The following is a 20,867-nucleotide window of genomic DNA, read 5'->3' as shown; positions in this document are numbered from 1 at the left end:
GATGCGCAGTCAGCCTGCTCTACATTGAACCTGTGCTGAGACTATGGTCAGCGAGGCGTTCTTCCTTTCTCCCTGCAGTGTCTATACTCAGTACTCAATAGGCTACACTTCTTTTGGAATGCGTCCAATTCTGATTATGAAGCTAAAGAAGACGTATTGATAATACTAGAAAGGGGTCATCACAAAGTTTGTAGATTATCACAAAGTTTTCTGTGCTAATCTAAACAAATATTATAATTATTTTTTAAATTTTATATTACTATCATCACTATAGAATCTAAATTTATATAGACCAATGTAATTTATAACATTTACCAAAATAGGTGGGTCAGTAGGTGGTACCTGTGATCAGTTTTACCGACTCTTAAAGAGCTAGTATAGGAATTTCATTTCCTTGCCTAGAATTTCTGGTTCTGTAGGAATAATTTTACATATAATTGCTATAAAAATACTAATAAAGGCTTTTATAACTTCATTCATTGTCTTGATCCCTAAACTCTATTCTCTGTAGATTTTATATACCTCAGTTGGGAATTTTCTTGACACAAAGTTTGAGCAGAGGAAATGTAGCTTTAGCAGTAGATTCCATCTAATCTGTTTCCCTTTTTCCTACAGTTTAAAGTTGTTGATTACCTTAACCAAATGTCTTTTGGCCTTCTTTTAGTATATGGATATCTTTGAATATTTAAAAAATGTATTTTAATAGATAAAGGGCTAGATCTCTTTTTATATACATATATTTTTTTTAAGTTTTGGGGGAAATGCTATTTCTTTTCCAAGATTGTATTTATTTATTCAAGAGAGAGAGCATGCCAGAGAGCACAAGCAGAGGGAGTGGCAGAGGGAGAGGGATGAGCAGGCTCGTGACCTGAGCCAAAGGGAGCTGCTTTACTGACTGAGCCCCCCAGATCTCTTTATAAACATAAATTTTGAAGCTTAGCATTCACACAAAACTGTACAAATCACAAATCTGTACCTTAGTAAGTTTTCACACAGTGAAATCAGTATATTATTGGCACCCAGCTCAAGAAGTGAAATATTATCAGAAACTTCCTAGTGTCCCTTTCTTCCCACCGCAAGCATATCGTTGTTCTGACTCATAACATATACATTAATTGGCCTGTGTTTGAATTTTACATAAACAGAATACATGTAGTGTATATGGCTTCTTTCATTCAACATGATGTTTATGAGATCCATCCATGTTTTTACATGAAGTTTTACTTCATTCATTCCCATTGTGGATTATTCTATGGATCACAATAGTGTGTATGTTCCACTAGGTAGACATTGGGTTGTTTCTAGTTTTGGCCTAAAGAGTGCTCTTATGAAGATCTCTTATGTTTCTTGGTGAACATATGTATGCGTTTCTCCTTAGGGGTGGACAGAGCTTTACATACAATTGTTAACTTTACAAACATTTTATTTAGTTTTAATAATTTAATCAGTAACTTTCAAAGACCATTCTAAGCCTAATTAAAAAAACTTGTTTACTCTGTAACGATTGTATACTTCCTACAGAAAGTCCTAGAAAATCTAAGAGTCATGAGTTTAATTCTAAATTTTCATTTAGAAAATCTAAGAGAGTCATGAGTTTAATTCTAAATTTCCATAATGCCCTTCAGCCCAGAGATGTTTCATGTTTTAGTATACTTCTTGTCAGGTAGTTTCTTTTTAACCCTGACCAATGTACTTGAGTTCTTTTTTTCCCCTCTGAGAACTATTTAAAGTTGTCTAATACAGGGTGGCAAATTGGCTGCAAATGTATTATTAGACCAGTGTAATTTAAAATAAATACATAAAATTACACACATAAATGCGCTTCTAATTTAAATTGATAGCTAACTTTTAAAAAAAAATTTATTTATTTTTATTTATTTGACAGACAGAGGTCTCAAGTAGTTGGAGAGGCAGGCAGAGAGAGAGAGAGGAGGAAGCAGGCTTGCTGAGCAGAGAGCCCAACGTGCGGCTTGATCGCAGGACCCTGGGACCATGACCTGAGCTGAAGGCAGAGGCTTAACCCACTGAGCCACCCAGGTGCCCCGATAGCTAACATTTTTAATGATGTCTGTTGAATTCTTGACAAATTCACAAAAATTTACTGTGCTTGGAGGTAAACTTCCAAAAGGTAAGGTACCTTCCCTTTACCATGACTTGACATTTAAACAAACAATAATCTATTGCTAATTTAATTTTTACCGATTTAAAAGCTTAAGGTTTAGTTATTAAAGGCTATTTTACAAATAAGTGTTCATTCCGAACATACCATTGTATAAACTTTTTTTGAGAGGAAGGGGATTTTGAATTTTATTACATTTCAGATTTTAAATGGTGAGAATAGTGCAGAGAACTCTCTGTACTCTTAACCAAACTCAGTGGTTTTTTAGCACTTTGTCCCATTTGCTCACATTCTTTACATAAATGTATTTTAAAACTGTTTAAGAGTAAATTGTAGATATCATGCTCCTTTAACCCCAAATACCTCGTTATATATCTCCTAAAGTATAAGAATATTCTATTACATAACTCCAGTATAGTTATTAAAGTCAGGAAATTTCACACAGTTCCAGAACTAATTATGGAATTTAGTTATATTCAAATTTCTGCATTTCTCTTATTAATACCCTTTGTAGTGAGGTCCTCCCATCCCCCACCCCAAATCCAGGTTTAGGACTCAATCCAGGTTTATACATTTAGATTTTTCTTTAATCTTTTTTTAAAAACTATTTTAGAGAAAGAGGGAGGGAGAGCACGCAGTGGGGAGGGACAGAGGGAGAAAGAGAATGAGAATCTTCAAGCAGACGGATCATGACCTGAACCAGAATCAGGAGTTGCTGCCTAACTGACTGAGCCACCCAGGCATCCCTTGATTTTTCTTCAGTCTGAAAAAGTTGTTTAGCCTATTTATTTATTTATTTGAGAGAGAGAGAGAGAGAGAGAGAGAGTGAGCACACATGCAAGTGCAGGAGCCGGACGGGGAGGGCAGAGGGAGAGAATCTGAAGCTGACTGTGCACTGAGTGTAGAGCCCCATGCAGGGATCAGTCTCACGACCCTATCATGAGGTGAGTCGAAGTCACATGTTTAACTGATTGAGCCACCCAGGCTCCCCTCCTCACTCTGTTATTGTGGGAGTGGGTGTGGATCTTTCATGACCTTAAAACATACTAATTTGTGGAATAGTCCTGTTTGTCTTTGACGTTTTCTCTTTTAATGACTGTTGTGATTTATAATTAGAAATACATATATAGGGGTGCCTGGGTGGCTCAGTGGGTTAAAGCCTCTGCCTTCGGCTCAGGTCATGATCCCAGGGTCCTGGGATCGAGTCCCGCATCGGGCTCTCTGCCCGGCAGGGAGCCTGCTTCCACCTATCTCTCTGCCTGCCTCTCTGCCTAGTTGTGATCTATGTCTGTCAAATAAATAAATAAAATCTTTAAAAGAAAAGAAATACATATGTCTTAGTCCCATTTCTTGTAGTTTTATAGTGATGACAGGAATAGATTTGTCTTCTGTTAATGAGTCAACTTTTAGGGCACACCTAAGGTTAGCAGCTGGTTGCCAGGAGAATCAACCATGTGATAAGAGGGCTGGAACTTTCCACAAGTTAGTATGTATTCTGCAGTCTTTGGGGACAAAGTCCTTAACTTACAGTATTTGATGCTGTCTCCACGTGGGTAGCATCAGAATTGATTTGAATGTTAGTGTGCCGACTGGTATTGGTGAATTGTTTGTTGGTGTGAGGGAAAACCATCTGCTAGAATTGGGTACAAGATTGTAATGACTTTGGGTGTCCTTGGACTATATGATCATGCTATGCTGTAATCACATTAAGCTTTTATGGTTTCTAGTGTTTTGTGGTTAAAATTAGCAGTGTGTGGGCTGGGCAAAATGTATGAAGAGGAAAGAGAGAAACATGCTTTCAGTTGTCGAATGAGTAAGTCAGAGGTGTAAAAGGCATATAGTCAGTGATACTGTAATAGTGTTGTATGGTGACAGGGTAGCTACACTTGTGAGCACAGCATAATGTTGAAACTTGTCAAATCACTATGTTGTACACCTGAAACTAATGTAACTGTGTGTCAACTATACTCAGACATTTTTAATTAAAATAATAAAATCAGCACTGTGATGATCATCTTATTATCTCAAGGCTTTGCCTACGTCCTTAATTATCTCTTTAGAATAAATTCTAGATTTACTCATTTATTTATTCGTTATTCTTGATTCTAATTCTAGTGGTGGAATTGGTAAGTTAAATGGGGCACTCATATTTAAGGTTTGTTTCTACACCGCCCACTATTTCTACTGACAGTGTTCAGCAGTATATAAAACTGTTCGCATGAATCTCTGCTAATTTAGGATTCATTTATTAAAATCAGTACTATAACATCAGAAAGTTTAAAGTTTAAAGTCATAGAATAGGTAAACACTTTTCTTTCTAATCACAAGAGATATTTTGTAAAATTGTGGGAAAATTCTCAGTTACAAAAATATATTCTACCGTTTAAACCAGTTAAGAATAACAATAACATGGCAATACAAGGGGGTAGTCTTAAGGGTATTTTTCAACAAATTTCCTTTAATAGTTTTTTATATTAAAATATAGCATTAATAAAGGGTTTTTTGCCTTTTTATTTTTTATTTTTTTTGTTTTTTTGCCTTTTTAAATGAAAAATGAAAAGTCGTGGAGACCAGAGAAATCTGTTATTCCAACTTATGAAAAGTACTGCTGTTAAGAAAGTTTTCGAACACAGGAAGAGTTACAAAGCTGTAGACATGAACTACTTTACCTCTCCGTACTTTGTTATGTGTCACCTAAGACTAGGGACATTATCCTAAAGAGAATAATTTATCCTACCAAATAAAATTGAATACTATTTCCTTAATATCTTGTACTCCGGAATTTTTTCAAATCTTCATCAGATGTCCAAATCAAATTTTCATCAGTTTCTTACATATGTGTTTTATGGAAGAACATGAAGTCAAGGGTTCATGTGCCACATTTGGTTGCTTAATCTTTTAACCTGTGTTTATGTGAATTTTATCGTACTTGTTTAATGACAGATAAGTTTATTATGTTCCATTCTCTCAAGATATGAATGGTAGAGGGAAATTAGTTTCGAAGAAGTTCCTGTAGTGAATCATTACCAGAGACATATGTTTTGCTTTGTTTCAAAATAATAGTCATGTGCTTTCCACCTCAAAACTATGTATGCATTAATTAATAACTATTTGTTTCATAGGCTCACGTCAGGTTTTACTTTCATTTTTTAAGTTGAATCAGTGAATTTGTTTTCTCTTTTAGGAATACTTTTAGTTGGACCACCAGGGACAGGAAAGACGCTTCTTGCTCGAGCTGTGGCTGGAGAAGCTGATGTTCCTTTTTATTACGCTTCTGGATCAGAATTTGATGAAATGTTTGTGGGTGTGGGAGCCAGCCGTATCAGAAATCTATTTAGTACGTTTTAATGTATCTTTCATACAATACGAAATTTTGTTAATTTTAGGGGAAGAGGGATTCTTACCCTTTATTTCCTATTCAATTATGATTGATAGCTGACCTCACCATTGTGGGGTTTTGGTTTTAGGTAATTTAATGTGTGACCTAAACAGAACTGTACTTTCCCAAATAGAGGAGCTAGAAGTGTTAGGTGAGGTTGGGGCCTGTTGAAAAGCTGGGTTTTCTGTTGTTGTTGTCCTTTTTATCTTATTCATTAATTCAGTAGTATGTAATTAAGGAATAGTTAGCCTCAAATCTGACTGTGGCTTGTACAGTCAGAAGAATGAATACTCAGTTTTTATTATGTATCATTTTGTATGGTACAGTTTTTTTCCTGAGGATACTGTTCTTAAATCAGTTTTAAACGAAAGAGATCTCATTTTATGTACTCTCTCCTTAATGAATGTCTTTGGTTGCCTTTGACAGTCTTACAGGTTTTTAATACTTACATGATTTTGTTCAAAAAACATTGATTTCATTAAACTTATTTGTATCTTTTCTCTTTTCCTAGGGGAAGCAAAAGCAAATGCTCCCTGTGTTATATTTATTGATGAATTAGATTCTGTTGGTGGGAAGCGAATTGAGTCTCCAATGCATCCATATTCAAGGCAGACTATAAATCAGCTTCTTGCTGAAATGGATGGGTAATTGAATCTTCGTCTGTCTTTGGGATGTGGTAATATATTTGGGAACATTCGAGAAATAGCGGGGCATCTGGCTAAGTCAGTGGAGCATGCAGCTCTTCCTCTTGGAGTTGTACATTTGAGCCCCACATCGGGTATAGAGATTACTTAAAAATAAAATCTCAAAAAAAAAAAAAAGAAAGAGGAAAAACATGTAGGCAACAGAGTAGTCCCTGTGCATGAAGTCAAGACAAGCTGGATTCTCTGTATTGTGTTCTTTCCATTACTAATGGGGTGACTGAGGTATCAGCTCTTCTTAACTGCTGATCTCTATACCTTTTTTCATTGATTGTAGCATGACAGGAAAGTGATGGTTCCTATTGAGAATACTAGTTTGGAGACTTAAAGAGTGTTTGCTTGTTCCTACAGTTTGTGACTCGATTTTAGTGTTGTGGTAGATTAAAAGTTTGCATCAGGGGCTCCTGGGTGGCTCAGTGGATTAAAGTCTCTGCCTTGGGCTCAGGTCATGATCTCGGGATCCTGGGATCGAGCCCTGCATCGGGCTCTCTGCTCAGCAGGGAGCCTGCTTCCCCCGCCCCGCCCCGCCCCGCCTGCCTCTCGGCCTACTTGTGATCTCTCTGTCAAATAAATAAATAAAATCTTTAAAAAAAAACTCTAAAAAAAAATAAAAGTTTGCATCAGTTTTTTTTTTTTCTTAGTATTTATTTGACAGAGAGAAATCACAACTAAGCAGAGAGGCAGGCAGAGAGAGAGGAGGAAGCAGGCTCCCTGCAGAGCAGAGAGCCCAATGCGGGGCTCGATCCCAGGACCCTGGGATCATGACCCGAGCCGAAGGCAGAGGTCTTAACCCACTGAGCCACCCAGGCGCCCCTGCATCAATTTTTAAAATATAAAGAGCAAGAGGTGGGGTTGCTTTGATAGAAGGAAGGACTTCTTAAAACCGTCTATGACCTTTTGGAACCAAATGGGAAGTCTAGGAGCAAATAATTTGAATTGGTTAGCTTGAGAATAATTTTTCACAAATTAGTCAGGTTCCCTAGCCTTTTCTGTCAGGTCATGTCTTCCTAAGTAGAACAAATACTATGAAGGCATGTAATCATAGATGACTTTGTGATGTATTGTTAGCAGTTTTATTGAAGTGTACTAGCGTAATAACATTTGTTCTTTTTAAAAAATGATAGAGAATGTCTTATCACTTTGAGTGTAAAAAGCGTCAGTCCCTTTTCTTTACTGTTACTAAGTTTAATGATAGTTTTGTGTAGAGCATATCTGTATGTGTGTTGTTTTAATTTTCAGTGAAATGTTATTTTTCTTCTTTTTTACTAGCTTTAAACCCAATGAAGGAGTTATCATAATAGGAGCCACAAACTTCCCAGAGGCATTAGATAAGTACGTATTAAAAGACTTTTTTTTGACAAGTACCAATACGTACTGAAACGTAGATGAACTTTAAAAGAGAAGGAAGCCCATCACTGAACATCACATATGATTCTGTTTATGTGAAATGTCTAGAATAAGTAAATCGATAGCAACAGAAAGTAGATTAGTGGCTGCCAGAAGGAGGGAAGAATGGAGAGTGACTGTTGGTGGCTATGGGGTTTCTTTTTGGAATGGGGGAATAAAAATATTTTTAAGTTAGAGTTCTCTGAGTATATTAAAAACCACTGGATTATCTACTTTGAAATCTGTGATGTGTGAATTAAATTTCAGTAAAGTTGTTAAAAGAATCTTCTGACAACTTTATATCACAAAAGTTTGGGGGTGATGGGAGAACATTTTTAAAATAAAATTACAGTTTTAAATTTTTGATTTTGTCATAGAAGGTATTCATATTTTAATTTGATCTAATAGTTTTTTTTAATCTTTGCCTAAGTCTGTGGTTTAACATTTTATACTTACAGCAGTTGTGATAGGAAGCTATCACAGAGTAGCTCTCATAATAGACTGCTGTAGAATTATTGTTCCTTGATTGACTAGCTTGCATGTTTTTGTTTATGAGGGTTGCGTACCATCTATCTCCTATCAACCTTTGTTCTGCCTTCTGGTTATTGAAACTGTTACTTGAGCCATGTTTTAAAGGAGTCCTGTGAATATTTATATTCAGAATTCCAGTCCAGGGTGGAATAGGTGATGGGGATTAAGGAGCGCACTTGGGATGAACAGTGGGTGATGTGTGGACTTGTCGAATCACTGTATGGTACACCTGAAACGAACATAGATGTTGGCTGTCCTGGAATTAAAATAAGAAACAAAACTCCATCCATGGTTTTTGTTGCCATGGTTGTCATTATCTTTCCATCTTGTCTTCAGAGTGTCCTATTTAACTTGACCTTCAGTACTCAGATTAATTTATATTTTCTTCTCATATTGTCCCTTTAGTGCCTTAATACGTCCTGGTCGTTTTTTTTTTTTTTTTTTTTTTTTTTTAGAGCTTTTTTTTTTTTTTAAGATTTTATTTATTTATTTGACACAGAGAAATCACAAGTAGACAGAGAGGCAGGCAGAGAGAGAGAGAGAGGAGGAAGCAGGCTCGCTGCTGAGCAGAGAGCCCGATGCGGGACTCGATCCCAGGACCCTGAGATCATGACCTGAGCCGAAGGCAGCGGCTTAACCCACTGAGCCACTCAGGCGCCCCGTCCTGGTCGTTTTGACATGCACGTTACAGTTCCAAGACCAGATGTAAAAGGTCGAACAGAAATTTTGAAATGGTATCTCAATAAAATAAAGTTTGATCAGTGTAAGACTCATTCTAGAAACAAACTTTATTATTATCTCTGTGTAATGGTAATATTTCATTCCACCCTATTTGTGGTCCTTACTTGATAAATGTCTCAGAAGACCAGTTTTTTCTATGTCCTCTTTTCTCTCCATTTGTATTTCCTTTTTAAAAAGTTTATTTCTTGATAATTACATATGTAGGACATTCTGTCGTTTGAATCCCTAAAGGATGTTTTCCTGGGGCTCCCAGGTGGCCTAGTTGGTTGAGTGGTTGCCTTTGGCTCAGGTTGTGAGGGTCCTGGGATCAAACCCCGCCATCAGGCTAATGCTCAACAAGGGAGTCTTTTTGTCCCTCTCCTTCTGCTCCTGCTCATGTGCTCTTGCTTGCTCACTCTCTCAAAAATATTTAAAAATTTTAAAATTTAAAAAGAAATCTAATATTAAATAACTAAGTTAATAATAAATTAATTAATAATTTATTAAAGAAATAATAAATAATAAATTTTAAATGATTAGATATAAGTAATTATAAATAAAATTATTATAAATGAATAATTAGATATAAAACAATACAATAAATTAAACATAATTAAAATAATAAATTTAGTGAATTTAATTAATTTAAATTTTTAAATTTTAAAAAATTCCTTTTTTAAAAAAAGAATGTTTTCTTGAGAGTTTTCAGATAATACTTGCAGATAAATATAAGTGTTTTTAGATGAATGTAAAATATGAAATAGTAGAAAAAGCACATAAAATATCATCACTTTGGGCCCAAAAGAGGCAAACTGTAAAACAAAACATATGAAAATATTATGGACCCACTTGAGTAATAAATGCAGCTATTAAATTAAGCTGTAGTATTTTCAAGGATAGGTGAATCAATTCATAAAACCTGATATGTTGGGGCGCCTGGGTGGCTCAGTTGGTTAAGTGACTGCCTTCAGGTCAGGTCACAATCCTGGAGTAACAGGATCGAGTCTCAAATCGGGCTCCCAGCTCCATGGGGAGTCTGCTTCTCCCTCTGACCTTCTTCCCTATCATGCTTTCTCTCACTCTCTCTGTCTCAAATAAAAATAAATAAAATTTTAAAATAAAAAACCTCTGATATTTCCTCTAATAAGGGGAGCTTTTATTAATGTACATATAATACTAAATACTTATGTATAAAGTATTTCAAGATGAAATTCAGAAAACAAAATGTTATCTACGAGTATACATTCTCAGTTGTGCTTAGGCTAGTAACAGTTTAGGTCATAATTTGAAGGTTTATCAGTCATGTCTGGCAACTCTGCATTTTTTTTATTTTTCACAAAGTTATTTAAATTCAAGAACTTTTGTGATGTGTCCCAGTGGGATTTTAATGATCTATTTAATGGTAGTTTTGGTTTTCCTTTAGAAAAAGTAAGTTTATTTTGTAGTTACAGTGATATAAGTATTTTAAGTTCTCGTTCAGGATAGCTGTTTTCTTTTTTCTCTTGGAATATGAGTCATTTGTGAAGAGTCGTTTTGGAATTTTAATATTGTGTTTATCTACGTAGCTGTGGATCCAGAAATTATAGCTCGAGGTACTGTTGGCTTTTCTGGAGCAGAGTTGGAGAATCTTGTGAACCAGGCTGCGTTAAAGGAAGCTGTTGATGGAAAAGAAATGGTTACCATGAAGGAACTAGAGTTTTCCAAAGATAAAATTCTAATGGGTAGGTTTTCTCTCTCTTTTCTTTTCCCTGTCTTACACTGTTCGTTATGTTAGAGAATACATTATTTTTGAGAAAAATGTTACAAGAAAGAAAGGTACAGGAGCAAGAAAATATTTACTCAAAAGTAGCCACACATTTGGGCCTCTTACAGAGCAAATACAGTTTATATGATTATACTGTTTGGGCGCAGGGGGTACACTGTTTACTCTTATCTGGTATTGCTGATAAAAGAATAATTGTACAGATAAAAGAAATTTTGCTAATTTTCAGTATTTGATTTTAAATCTTGAATTGGCTTCAGAACAATTTAGCTGTGACATTTCTTTAAATTTATTTTCTGGAAATAGAATTAAACTTTCCTGGTTGATAGTAAAGAGTAAGAGGACAGCTCTTACAAGTTTGTTGTCAGTTCGCAAGTTATTTTGGTTTAAAATAACTTAATAACGATATTAAGTCATGTCACTCTTAGAATTACTTAAAGGCAAGTGGGTTTCATGCATCTAAATATGCCTTGCTAACGGAATAATTTTATTCAATACATTTTTATCCTTAGGGCCTGAACGTCGAAGTGTGGAAATCGACAATAAAAACAAAACCATCACAGCGTATCATGAATCCGGTCATGCTATCATTGCATATTACACTAAGGACGCGATGCCTATCAACAAAGCTACAATCATGCCAAGAGGGCCAACACTTGGACATGTAAGTATCTTGTTTTTTTTCTTTTCTTTCAAATAACACTCTCCAAAAGCTTATGTAGGAAACTGTTGAGGAAAATACTTAAAAAGAACATTCAACTAAGTTCTAAGTTTGCTGGTAACTTTCTTCTTTAATGTTCTGAACCATTGTGAGATCAGAGATACTCGTGAAACTTACCTGCTAATAAAGAATACTAATATTTCAAATATTATATATTTACATGATGAAATTTAAGTCTGGAATGACAACAAAGTATTATTCTTAAATATGTCATTGCTTTTTTCCCTCCACAAAGAAACTAGGTTAGTGGTTCCATAGTCTTTCTAAGATTTTTCTCACTGAGTACAAGTTTCATTTTCTTATCTTTCTAACGATAGACATTTTAAGCCTTTTTTGGCACCTGGGCACAAATCCATCCTATTGCAGCATTATCCTATTGCAGGATTATATAGCTATGACATGTAAATTGAACTTTTGCTTTATAAAGAATTTTTCTTCCTTTGCATAATGCCAGTTTTGTCATTAGTCGCCTGAGACCATCTCTCTACTAAATGTCTTTGAGCTGTCAGCATCATGACATTAAGTGCTATAGCAAGAGCCAGACGGTAATTCTGATCATTAATAGAAGCATTTCCAACTGTGTCTGGAGTTTTTCTTTGTTTCCAGTTGTCCAGGTGTCCCTCTTGCCTGAGAATGACAGATGGAATGAAACTAGAGCTCAGCTGCTTGCACAGATGGATGTTAGTATGGGAGGAAGAGTGGCTGAGGAGCTTATATTTGGAGCTGACCATATCACAACAGGTTGGCTGTAAAGAATGGCCTTAGGTCAGATTGTGCTTGCTGATTTAAAAATATTTTTAAGGGGCGCCTGGGTGGCTCAGTGGGTTAAGCCGCTGCCTTCAGCTCAGGTCATGATCTCGGGGTCCTGGGATCGAGTCCCACATCGGGCTCTCTGCTCAGCGGAGAGCCTGCTTCCCTTCCTCTCTCTCTGCCTGCCTCTCTTGTGATTTCTCTCTGTCAAATAAATAAATCTTAAAAAAAAATATTTTTAAATATTGAGTCTATGTATATTTTTAAATTTTAGGTGCTTCCAGTGATTTTGATAATGCAACCAAAATTGGAAAGCAGATGGTTACCAAATTTGTAATGAGTGAAAAGGTAATAGCTAATTTTATCCCCCTTCATATATCAAATGATGATTTGCCAAGTGTCTCCTTATGAGACAGGGTTCTTTTTTCTAAGACTTTATTTTTCTTTTTATTGGAGAGAGCGAGCATGAGAGGGGGGATGGTCAGAGGGAGAAGAAGACTCCCGGCTGAGCAGGGAGCCCAGTGCAGTGATCCTAGGACTCTGGGACCGTGACTGGAGCTGAAGTGAGTCTCTTTTTAGAATGAATTTGGAAGTTTTCCTTCCTTTTCTATTTTTTTTTTAAGATTTTATTTATTTATTTGACAGACAGAAAGCACAGGTAGGCAGAGAGGCAGGCAGAGAGAGAGGAAGGAAAGCAGGCTCCCTGCTGAGCAGAGAGCCCGATGCGGGGCTCGATCCCAGGACCCTGGGACCATGACCTGAGCCGAAGGCAGAGGCTTTAACCCACTGAGCCACCCAGGCGCCCCTGAAGTGAGTCTCTTAACCCACTGAGCTACCCCAGGCACCGTAGGGGAGAGGGTTCTCATTATAAATTGCTAACATTTACTTTCCCCCTGTCTCATTCCGAGTAGATTTGTCACAGCTCATTCTAAACTTTTTTTTTTTTTTTTTAAGCACGAAAACATAGTATTCACTTTCCATTCTGGCTGCTTGGACAATAATAGTATGTCATGAGTTAAGCAAATGAGAAGATACTCTGTTTCTGTTCATATGACCTAAAGCTTCTGTTTGCCAAGCTTGTTTACTTTACCCTTCCCAGTATTTCACTCTCCTACGTTATCACTGTGGCTTCACACAGCACTTCTAATACACTACATTGTGGATTTCTGGATTTGGAATAGTGGCAAAGGTTTTCTAAGAAGGTACTCAGAACCATCCTTAGGATTTTAAAGTTTCTCTCTTGTTCATACTTTTTAGTCTTACACTTTTAGAAGAATGATGAAATTTCTATACTGAATTTCTTTCTTGCCCTTGATGAGGTTTCCTTAAGTATAGGATAATACTTCCTCTGTTAACATTTTTAGTGGTTTGATGTGTTTCTGTTCAATTCCTTTCTTTTCGTTTGTTTTAGCTTGCAGTTATGACCTACAGTGATACTGGGAAACAGAGACCAGAAACTCAATCTGCTATTGAACCAGAAATTAGAATCCTTCTAAGGGTAATGCTGTTTTTCTGTGCTTATTCATCTATCTAGTCATTAATGTGCCTAAATAGTTAGGTGCTACCAGAAGATAATGGTTATCCCCTGCTTAAAACTGTCGCTATATATAATCAAGAGAATGAGTGCACCATTGAAGCCATGATTTCAGTATGTAGTTGGGAGCCTCTGGTCATAGACTGAATCTTTATTTTATTCTGACCATAGGCTAGGAACAGTTAATATCAGTAATTATAAATATTCTACTTCATCTGTAAAACCATAGTGTTGTTAGAATAGGGGGGGTATTTGATTATTTGAGTCTTTATTGGTTTTTCACTCTGACATAGATTATATTCAACAAATATTAGTCGCTTTGTGCCTCACTGTATATATATGCTGAGAATGAAGCATAAAGGTCTTTGAAAACAAAAGTCTTTTTGATTGTAGGGTCCAGTACGGAATATGTGAGCGTCGATTCAGTGAGATGAGTTAGTAGGTTCTGCGGAATCTCCTTAAGGCACCGCAGATGCTTGGATTAGGGCAGTGAGAGGGGAAATTGAGAAAAGTGAATGCATTCAAGAGATGCTGATCTAGTGGAATTGAATGCCTTTCTGAGGTTTGGGTGAGAGAGCAGCTAAATTAAGTAACAAAGCTGTGTTCTCAATTTCTGCCTGGTGCCGCCATCTAGCTGTGTGTGCTGTTGACTGAGAAAACACTGATGATGGTCTAAGGTGGGGAAGTGTGTAGATTATGAGCTGAGTTTTTATACATACTGAATTTGAAGTGATTTCTTTTTTCAAGGTTTTCATTTGTTTATTTGAGAGAGAGCGAGAGAGCATGAGCATAAAGTGGGGTGGGTGCAGGGCAGAGGGAGAAGCAGACTCCGGGTTGAGCCGAGAGCCTGATGTGGGGCTTGATCCCTGGACTCTGGGATCATGACCTGAGCCGAAGGCAGACACTTAACCAAGTGAGCCGCCCAGGCGCCCCTGAATTTGAGGTGTCTTAGTGAAGATTTCACATGGGGAGGGATACGTGGGTCTGGTGCTTAGTGCAGAGGTTGGATATGTGCATTCCATTTGGATGTACACGAAGGTGGGTCTTGGAATGGAAAAGACTGAGCTAAATGGCAGAAAGTCTAGTGAACAAGAACTGGAATTAGGGTTGTAGGTGGCAGAATGAAGGATGTTGAAGTCAGATGGTGTTAACTTCAAAGGAATCATGCTTTATAGAAGAGGGTCATAAAGTAATAGTCTGTCAGCGGTGAGGGGAGCGAAGGTCCCCTCTTTACCCTGAAATATCTGGGATAGGCGTGAATCAGTAGCTGTCACTTGAGGGATTTGGAGTCTCCCCAGGAAGGCCTGGTTTTGATTAACTCAAGGAGGTAAAAGCTTTAAAGTCATTAAGTTTATGAAAAGTTTATATGATGGAAAGGTTTAGAAGGTGTTTCAGAAGAGGAATTCTCTCTCCCTTGCCTGAATCTTCATTCTTTTTTACTATTTTGTTATTTTGAGTAAATTTTCTCTTCTAGTATTAGAGCATTGGAAATACTTTCTTTGCTCTTAATACTCTTCTGAAATGTTAAGCTTGCGAGGGTGGTAGATACTCTTTCCACTAGATGGCACACTTAGGTTGTTATTAAGGAAAATTATGATTAGCTAGTATACATTTTAGGTTCAAGTGTGTATGAAACTTAGAAATATAAAAACCTTATCATAGTCTTACTTGTTACAGTGTAAGGATTTCATTCCAATGGAGTTTTTAAAGTTAATACTAATTCATCCTAGGTTATTAGTTTCAATATTCCATGACATATTTATAATACTTTATATGTTTTCTTTAATTTGATATTTCACTTGACCATAACAGTTTTGTTCAGAATGTCTAATGATGTTTATTTTTCATAATTGTGTTATTTTTATATGACGTATGCTTCTTGGTATTGGTAAACTCATTTTACAGAGGTATAGTCACTGACTGACAGGTAAGTTGTTACCAAATAAGAATAGAAAAGTAGATCTTTTCTCACCCTTTAAAGTGAATAAACTGGTGAAATCTCACAAGGCAAAAGGAGCAAACCTGCCTTTCCTTTTTAACATGTATATTGAATAGAGAAATAGATTTCTTTGTTCTCAGACCTTATTTAAAAAGCAGATAAGTATAGTATATACTTATATATCTTTAAGTATAACTACCTAAGTAGTCCTCACTTATCCATGTGATACGTTTTGAGGTTAAAAATAGAATGTTTGCAAGTATGAAACTAATCTTTGAGAATCAAGCTTGCCTTATCAATCAATCAATTAATCAATCAATCAAATAGGCTGGGTGTTTAAAAGCTCCATGCCTTAAGAGACTCTTAATCTCACTCAAACTGGGGGTTACTGGGGGGAAGAGGTGGGAGGGAGGGAGGTGGCTGGGTTATGGACATTGGGGAGGGTATGTGCTGTGGTGAGTGCTGTGAAGTGTGTAAGCCTGATGATTCACAGACCTGTACCCCTGGGCAAATAATACATTCTATGTTAATTTTAAAAAAGAGCTTCATGCTTTTATCTTTTATAAATAGAAATGAATATAGTTCACATTTTTTATATACATTTTTTTCTTATTCATGATTTTAGCTTCTACTAAGTTTTCTGTCTCTTAGATACCTCCTTTTTTTCATTTCAGGACTCATATGAACGAGCGAAACATATCTTGAAGACTCATGCAAAAGAGCGTAAGAATCTAGCAGAAGCTTTACTAACCTATGAGACTTTGGATGCCAAAGAGATTCAAATTGTTCTTGAGGGAAAGAAATTGGAAGTGAGATGATAACTCTTAAAGTGGACGCATTGCTGGTTTTGCTGCAGGAATATATAAGTAGCGTTTCGGTAGTCTCCTTTTGCGATGCTTTTCTCCGATTCTTGCCTTGGTATCACTCAAGAGTGTGAAACACTTTGTCTCTCTTTTGTCACATTTAATCTAATTCTGGTTATTCTCATGATGACACCTATGGCAAATTATCAGCCCATAGCAAATATGTTAAAGAAAATAAAGAACTATTAGGATTGGAAACAGCTTATTTGAGAAATGTTAATCAGTTATTCAGTTGAAAATAAGTAATGATTTTATGGTTGGTTCCTCTACTAGATGTGAATAAAAATTGTGCCTTTAGGGCGCCTGGGTGACTCAGGTGGTTAAGCAACTGCCTTTGGCTCAGGTCATGATCCTGGAGTCCCAGGATCGAGTCCCACATCGGGCTCACAGCTCCAAAGGGAGTCTGCTTCTCCCTCTGACCTTCTCCTTTCTCATGCTCTCTCTTACTGTCTCTCCTTAAATAAATAAAAAAAAAATTTAAAAAAATTGTGCCTTTAGCTCTTGGAAAGTACTTTTACTTGGCAATGTAAAATTATCAAAGGATTATCTTTGTTTTTAGATAGTACCATTTATCTTTGATGAAGAAATGCTGCCATTTGGCTCATGTGAAGTATATTTCTACATAGGTCGGTGGAAACTTCATTAAGATGCACTTAATTATTGTGCTCCAGATTGTCCATATATAAAATAGTTCTGTTTTTGTCTAAGAGAGAATTGTAAATGTACAGATTTATCAGAATTTAAATGATTACAACCTTTTAGAAATGCAGCTTGCATTTTCATGGTCTTTTTTTTTTTTTTTAAAACATCATCATTCTTACTAATGAAATTTATTTCAGAGCAGCAAATATTTTGTTAAATAAAAAGTGAGTCACTTCAAAATCCGAATAACTATATAATTATGCTTGGTATTAAAAGAGAGATTAACCCCAAGTCTCAGTCCTTTCAAAGTGAACTTTGAATTACCCTCCTGGTTATGGAAAGTCATGTTTGCTTTTCATTCAGATTTTGTGAATATGAACATGTTGTTACAGGGTTTACAGATGACTTTATTTAACTGAATAGAGAATTATTTTAGAGCTCATTGTATTGGCTTTACAACCAGATTATATTCTTGAAGTGATTTTATTAAAATTACCTACAATTTTCTAATAACTTTTAAGCTGTATATGGTCTTCATTGAAGAAGTTGATAGAGGGAGTTTGCTATACAGTATCTTGCCCTTTTTTTTTTGTAGCTTTAAATTTTGATCTAATTTCAAACTTACAGAAATGTTACTTGAATAATACAAGGAACCCCTGTATACCCTTGGTCCAGATTCATTGTCCCATTTTTTAATTGCCCACTTCCCTTTCCCTTTTCTCTTCTCTTTCATCCTTCCCTGTCCCTCTCTCCTTCCTTCCTTCTCCCTGTGTGTTTACATGTCTTTGTGTGGATGCATGTTTTTATTTTTCCTAGGTACACTTCTGGGGTAGAAATTGCTGGGTCATGTAGTAAGTTTCAGTTTACCTTTTTACGGACCTGATGAAATGCATCATTCTCTGTATCTTCTACAGCATATTCTTAGAGTCTTTTTGATAAAGTCATTCTGGTGTGAATGAAATAATATCTCATAGATTAACATACGTTTATCTACACTAGTGATATCCTCTCCTATTTTATTGGCCATGTGTATATTTTCTTTGGAGAAACATCCATTCACAGCACCCTCACTGTCCCTTTTGCATTGTTTTATTATGTGGTGTAAGAGATGATATATTCTGAACACAAGTTCTTTATCAATCTTGCTTTTTTTAATCTCTGTTGAGTGCAGTGTTTAGTTAATTCAGATTTAGTTTTGATGTACTTGTTTCTACACGTCCCATTTTGCTTTTTCTTTTCTGTTTTTCTCATATCTCAAGAGATCCTTCTGTTTCTCCTTTTTTGAGTTACATCTTAGTGATTGATCTAGGTGTGACTTGTGCATCTTATCAGTCTACTCTAATTCTGGTCAAATGTAGGAACTTTGTTTCAGTATATCTCATTTTCTTCTCTGTGCTCCCAGTGTCATATGTTGTATCTGTGCATGTTACAGCAACTCAACAATACAGTGACATAACTCGTGCTTTATATAATCTTATTTCCACAGTCTTTCTCTGGGAATATCATTTATTTTTGCCTTTGTTTTTTTAAGAATCGTTTTGCTGGATAAAGAATACGCGGTTGCCTTTTTAAAAAATCTTTAATCATTTAGATTATGTTATCCCATAGACTTCTAGCTTCCATTATTTTTTTTCATTTGGATTATGTTATCCCATAGACTCCTAGCTCCCATTATTTTTTTGTAAGAAGTCAGCTGTTAATCATAATTTTGGTCTCCTTTTGTGATAGGTTGGTTTTTTTCTCTTGCAGATTTCAAGGTTTTGTTTTTGTTTGCTTATCCTTGACTTTTAGCAGTTTGACCCCATGATGACTTGTTTAGGTGTGGATGTCCTTGTCTATTTCCTAGTTAGGATTTACTGAGCTTCACAGATCTGCAGATTAGGTTTTCATCAAATTTAAGCAATTTTTGGCAATTACTTCTTCAAATATATTTATTAATCCTTTTCTGTCTTCCTTCTGGGGGTCTCCTTACATATGTTTTGGTACACTTATCATTGATCTGGTCTCAGGCTTTGTTCATTTTCTTCATTTTTTTTTTCTCCCTCTCTGCTTGAGATTGAATAATTTCTGTTGATTCTTCATGTTCACTGATTTTTCTGTCATCTCAAATCAGTTGAATTTTCCATTTCAGGTTCTATATTTTTCAGCTGTAAGTTTCCATTCAAATCTTTAATTTACTTTGTATCTTTTTATTTATTTATTTTTATTTTTTAAAGATTAATTTATTTGACAGAGAGATCATAAGTAGGCATATAGACAGGCAGAGAGAGAGGGGGAAGCAGGCTCCCTGCTGAGCAGAGAGCCTGATGTGGGCCTCCATCCCAGGACCCTCAGATCATGACCTGAGCTGAAGGCAGAGGCTTAACCCACTGAGCCACCCAGGCACCCCTGTATCTTTTTATTGAGACTCTTCATATGTTGTGTCATTTTCATCATGGTTTTCAACACTATTTCCATTAGTCTTTGACCATGTTCATGTAGCTGCTTTTAAATCTTTTAAATCTTTGCTGAATCTACCATCTGGAAATACTCAGATGGTTTCTCCTTAATGCTTTTCGTAGTAGGGTCATCTTTCTTGTCTCTTTGTTTTATAATCTTGTTGAATTTCAGGTAATGTAGCAATTATGGGTTCTTATTTCCTCCCCAGGGGGTTGTCTTGTTTAGTAACTTGCCTCCAGTAAATTTATGAAGTCTGTCTCTCCTGCAGTGTGCAGCCATTGATGTCTCTGTTCATTTCTTAAATTTTTAAGTCTTGCTTCCTACATGTTGCTGCTGTGCCTGCATCCTTTAGCATTTAGCCAAAGATTGGGCAGATGTTGTGTGCAGACCTCATTATTCATGCTTTCTCCTCTGCTGAGGGATCTGTGTGGGCTTATTAGCTTATTAGTCCATTCAACATTTGGGTCATTTTCAAGGCTACCTGGTTTCTGCTTTCTAACAAGTTTTTTGCTTTTTTGCCTGTATGTGCATGGCTTGGCAACCATGGGCATGTGGGTGGCTTGAACCAGCTTCAGTTTCTACTGCATGCCTCGGGTAAACCTGGAGTTTATGTGGAGTGCTTATCACATCCAGATGGCTCTCTGACCTCTCAGAGCTCACAGTTAAATACCTTCCTACTCTTATATTGTTTCCCCCAAACAGCATTGCAACCTCAGGTTAGAGAACTCTGTGTGCTTAGCATGGAGGCCACACCTCTTTGACTTACTCTGCCTCAGGTCAGGCAAGTCCCTTTTCTAAGTGACAAGTTTCTGGCATGGGAAGTGAGAGCACACCACAGACTCACACAGCTCTAACCAAACTTTAGTAATTTTCATGAATAAACATTTCTTAGTTTCTTGTAGGTCTTCAGAGTCTTTAAAATAATACTATCCAGATTTATAGCCCCGGAGCTGTGAGCCGAGCGGAGGCCCCGCCACCCGCCACCCCCCCCTCCCCCCGCCACCCCCCCCTCCCCCCGCCACCCCCCCCTCCCCCCGCCACCCCCCTCCCCCCGCCACCCCCCCTCCCCCCGCCACCCCCCCTCCCCCCAGTGGCGAGCCCAGCAGAGGCCCCGCAGCACTGAGATGTGAGAGGGTTGGGCCTTGCACATGCGCTTTGGGTACCTTTAGTCGCTGGCCCTTTATGCGCAGACGCAGCCACGCGGGTTTCAGAGGTGCGCAAGCGCATTTGTGCTTGGCATCATGGTTACGGTTGTTAGGTGCTCCAACATTCCAAACCATTGTGAGTCGGTTGGGCTTATCTCTAGTGCTAGTGTTGGTGTCTAGAAGTGGCAAAAAGCCCAGTGGAAGGTGAAGTGTTGGTGAATCCTCTAGGCTTTGCA

At 36.9% G+C, this 20,867-nt stretch overlaps 1 protein-coding gene across 1 annotated transcript; it reads left to right on the top strand.

Annotated features, from left to right (window-relative positions):
- Positions 1-2,064: 2,064 nt before the first annotated feature.
- LOC123946522 (ATP-dependent zinc metalloprotease YME1L1-like) lies at positions 2,065-16,360 on the top strand. Its single transcript, XM_046011884.1, has 12 exons — positions 2,065-2,128; positions 5,304-5,456; positions 6,010-6,142; positions 7,469-7,531; positions 8,522-8,538; positions 8,784-8,879; positions 10,402-10,557; positions 11,111-11,262; positions 11,934-12,060; positions 12,344-12,417; positions 13,481-13,567; positions 16,217-16,360. The coding sequence occupies exons 1-12, from the start codon at positions 2,065-2,067 to the stop codon at positions 16,358-16,360; spliced, it is 1,266 nt and encodes a 421-aa protein (XP_045867840.1).
- Positions 16,361-20,867: the final 4,507 nt, after the last annotated feature.

This window comes from Meles meles, chromosome 7, assembly GCF_922984935.1.
Source record: "Meles meles chromosome 7, mMelMel3.1 paternal haplotype, whole genome shotgun sequence".
Classification (NCBI taxonomy): domain Eukaryota; kingdom Metazoa; phylum Chordata; class Mammalia; order Carnivora; family Mustelidae; genus Meles; species Meles meles.
This window is presented reverse-complemented; position numbering and strand designations above follow the sequence as displayed.

Coding starts and splice junctions, on each gene's coding strand:
- LOC123946522 (XM_046011884.1), top strand. CDS start 2,065: ATGTCTGTTGAATTCTTGACAAATTCACAAAAATTTACTGTGCTTGGA. Junction 8,880..10,401: donor TAAAATAAAGTTTGATCAGT/GTAAGACTCATT, acceptor TTATCTACGTAG/CTGTGGATCCAGAAATTATA. Junction 12,418..13,480: donor AATTTGTAATGAGTGAAAAG/GTAATAGCTAAT, acceptor CGTTTGTTTTAG/CTTGCAGTTATGACCTACAG.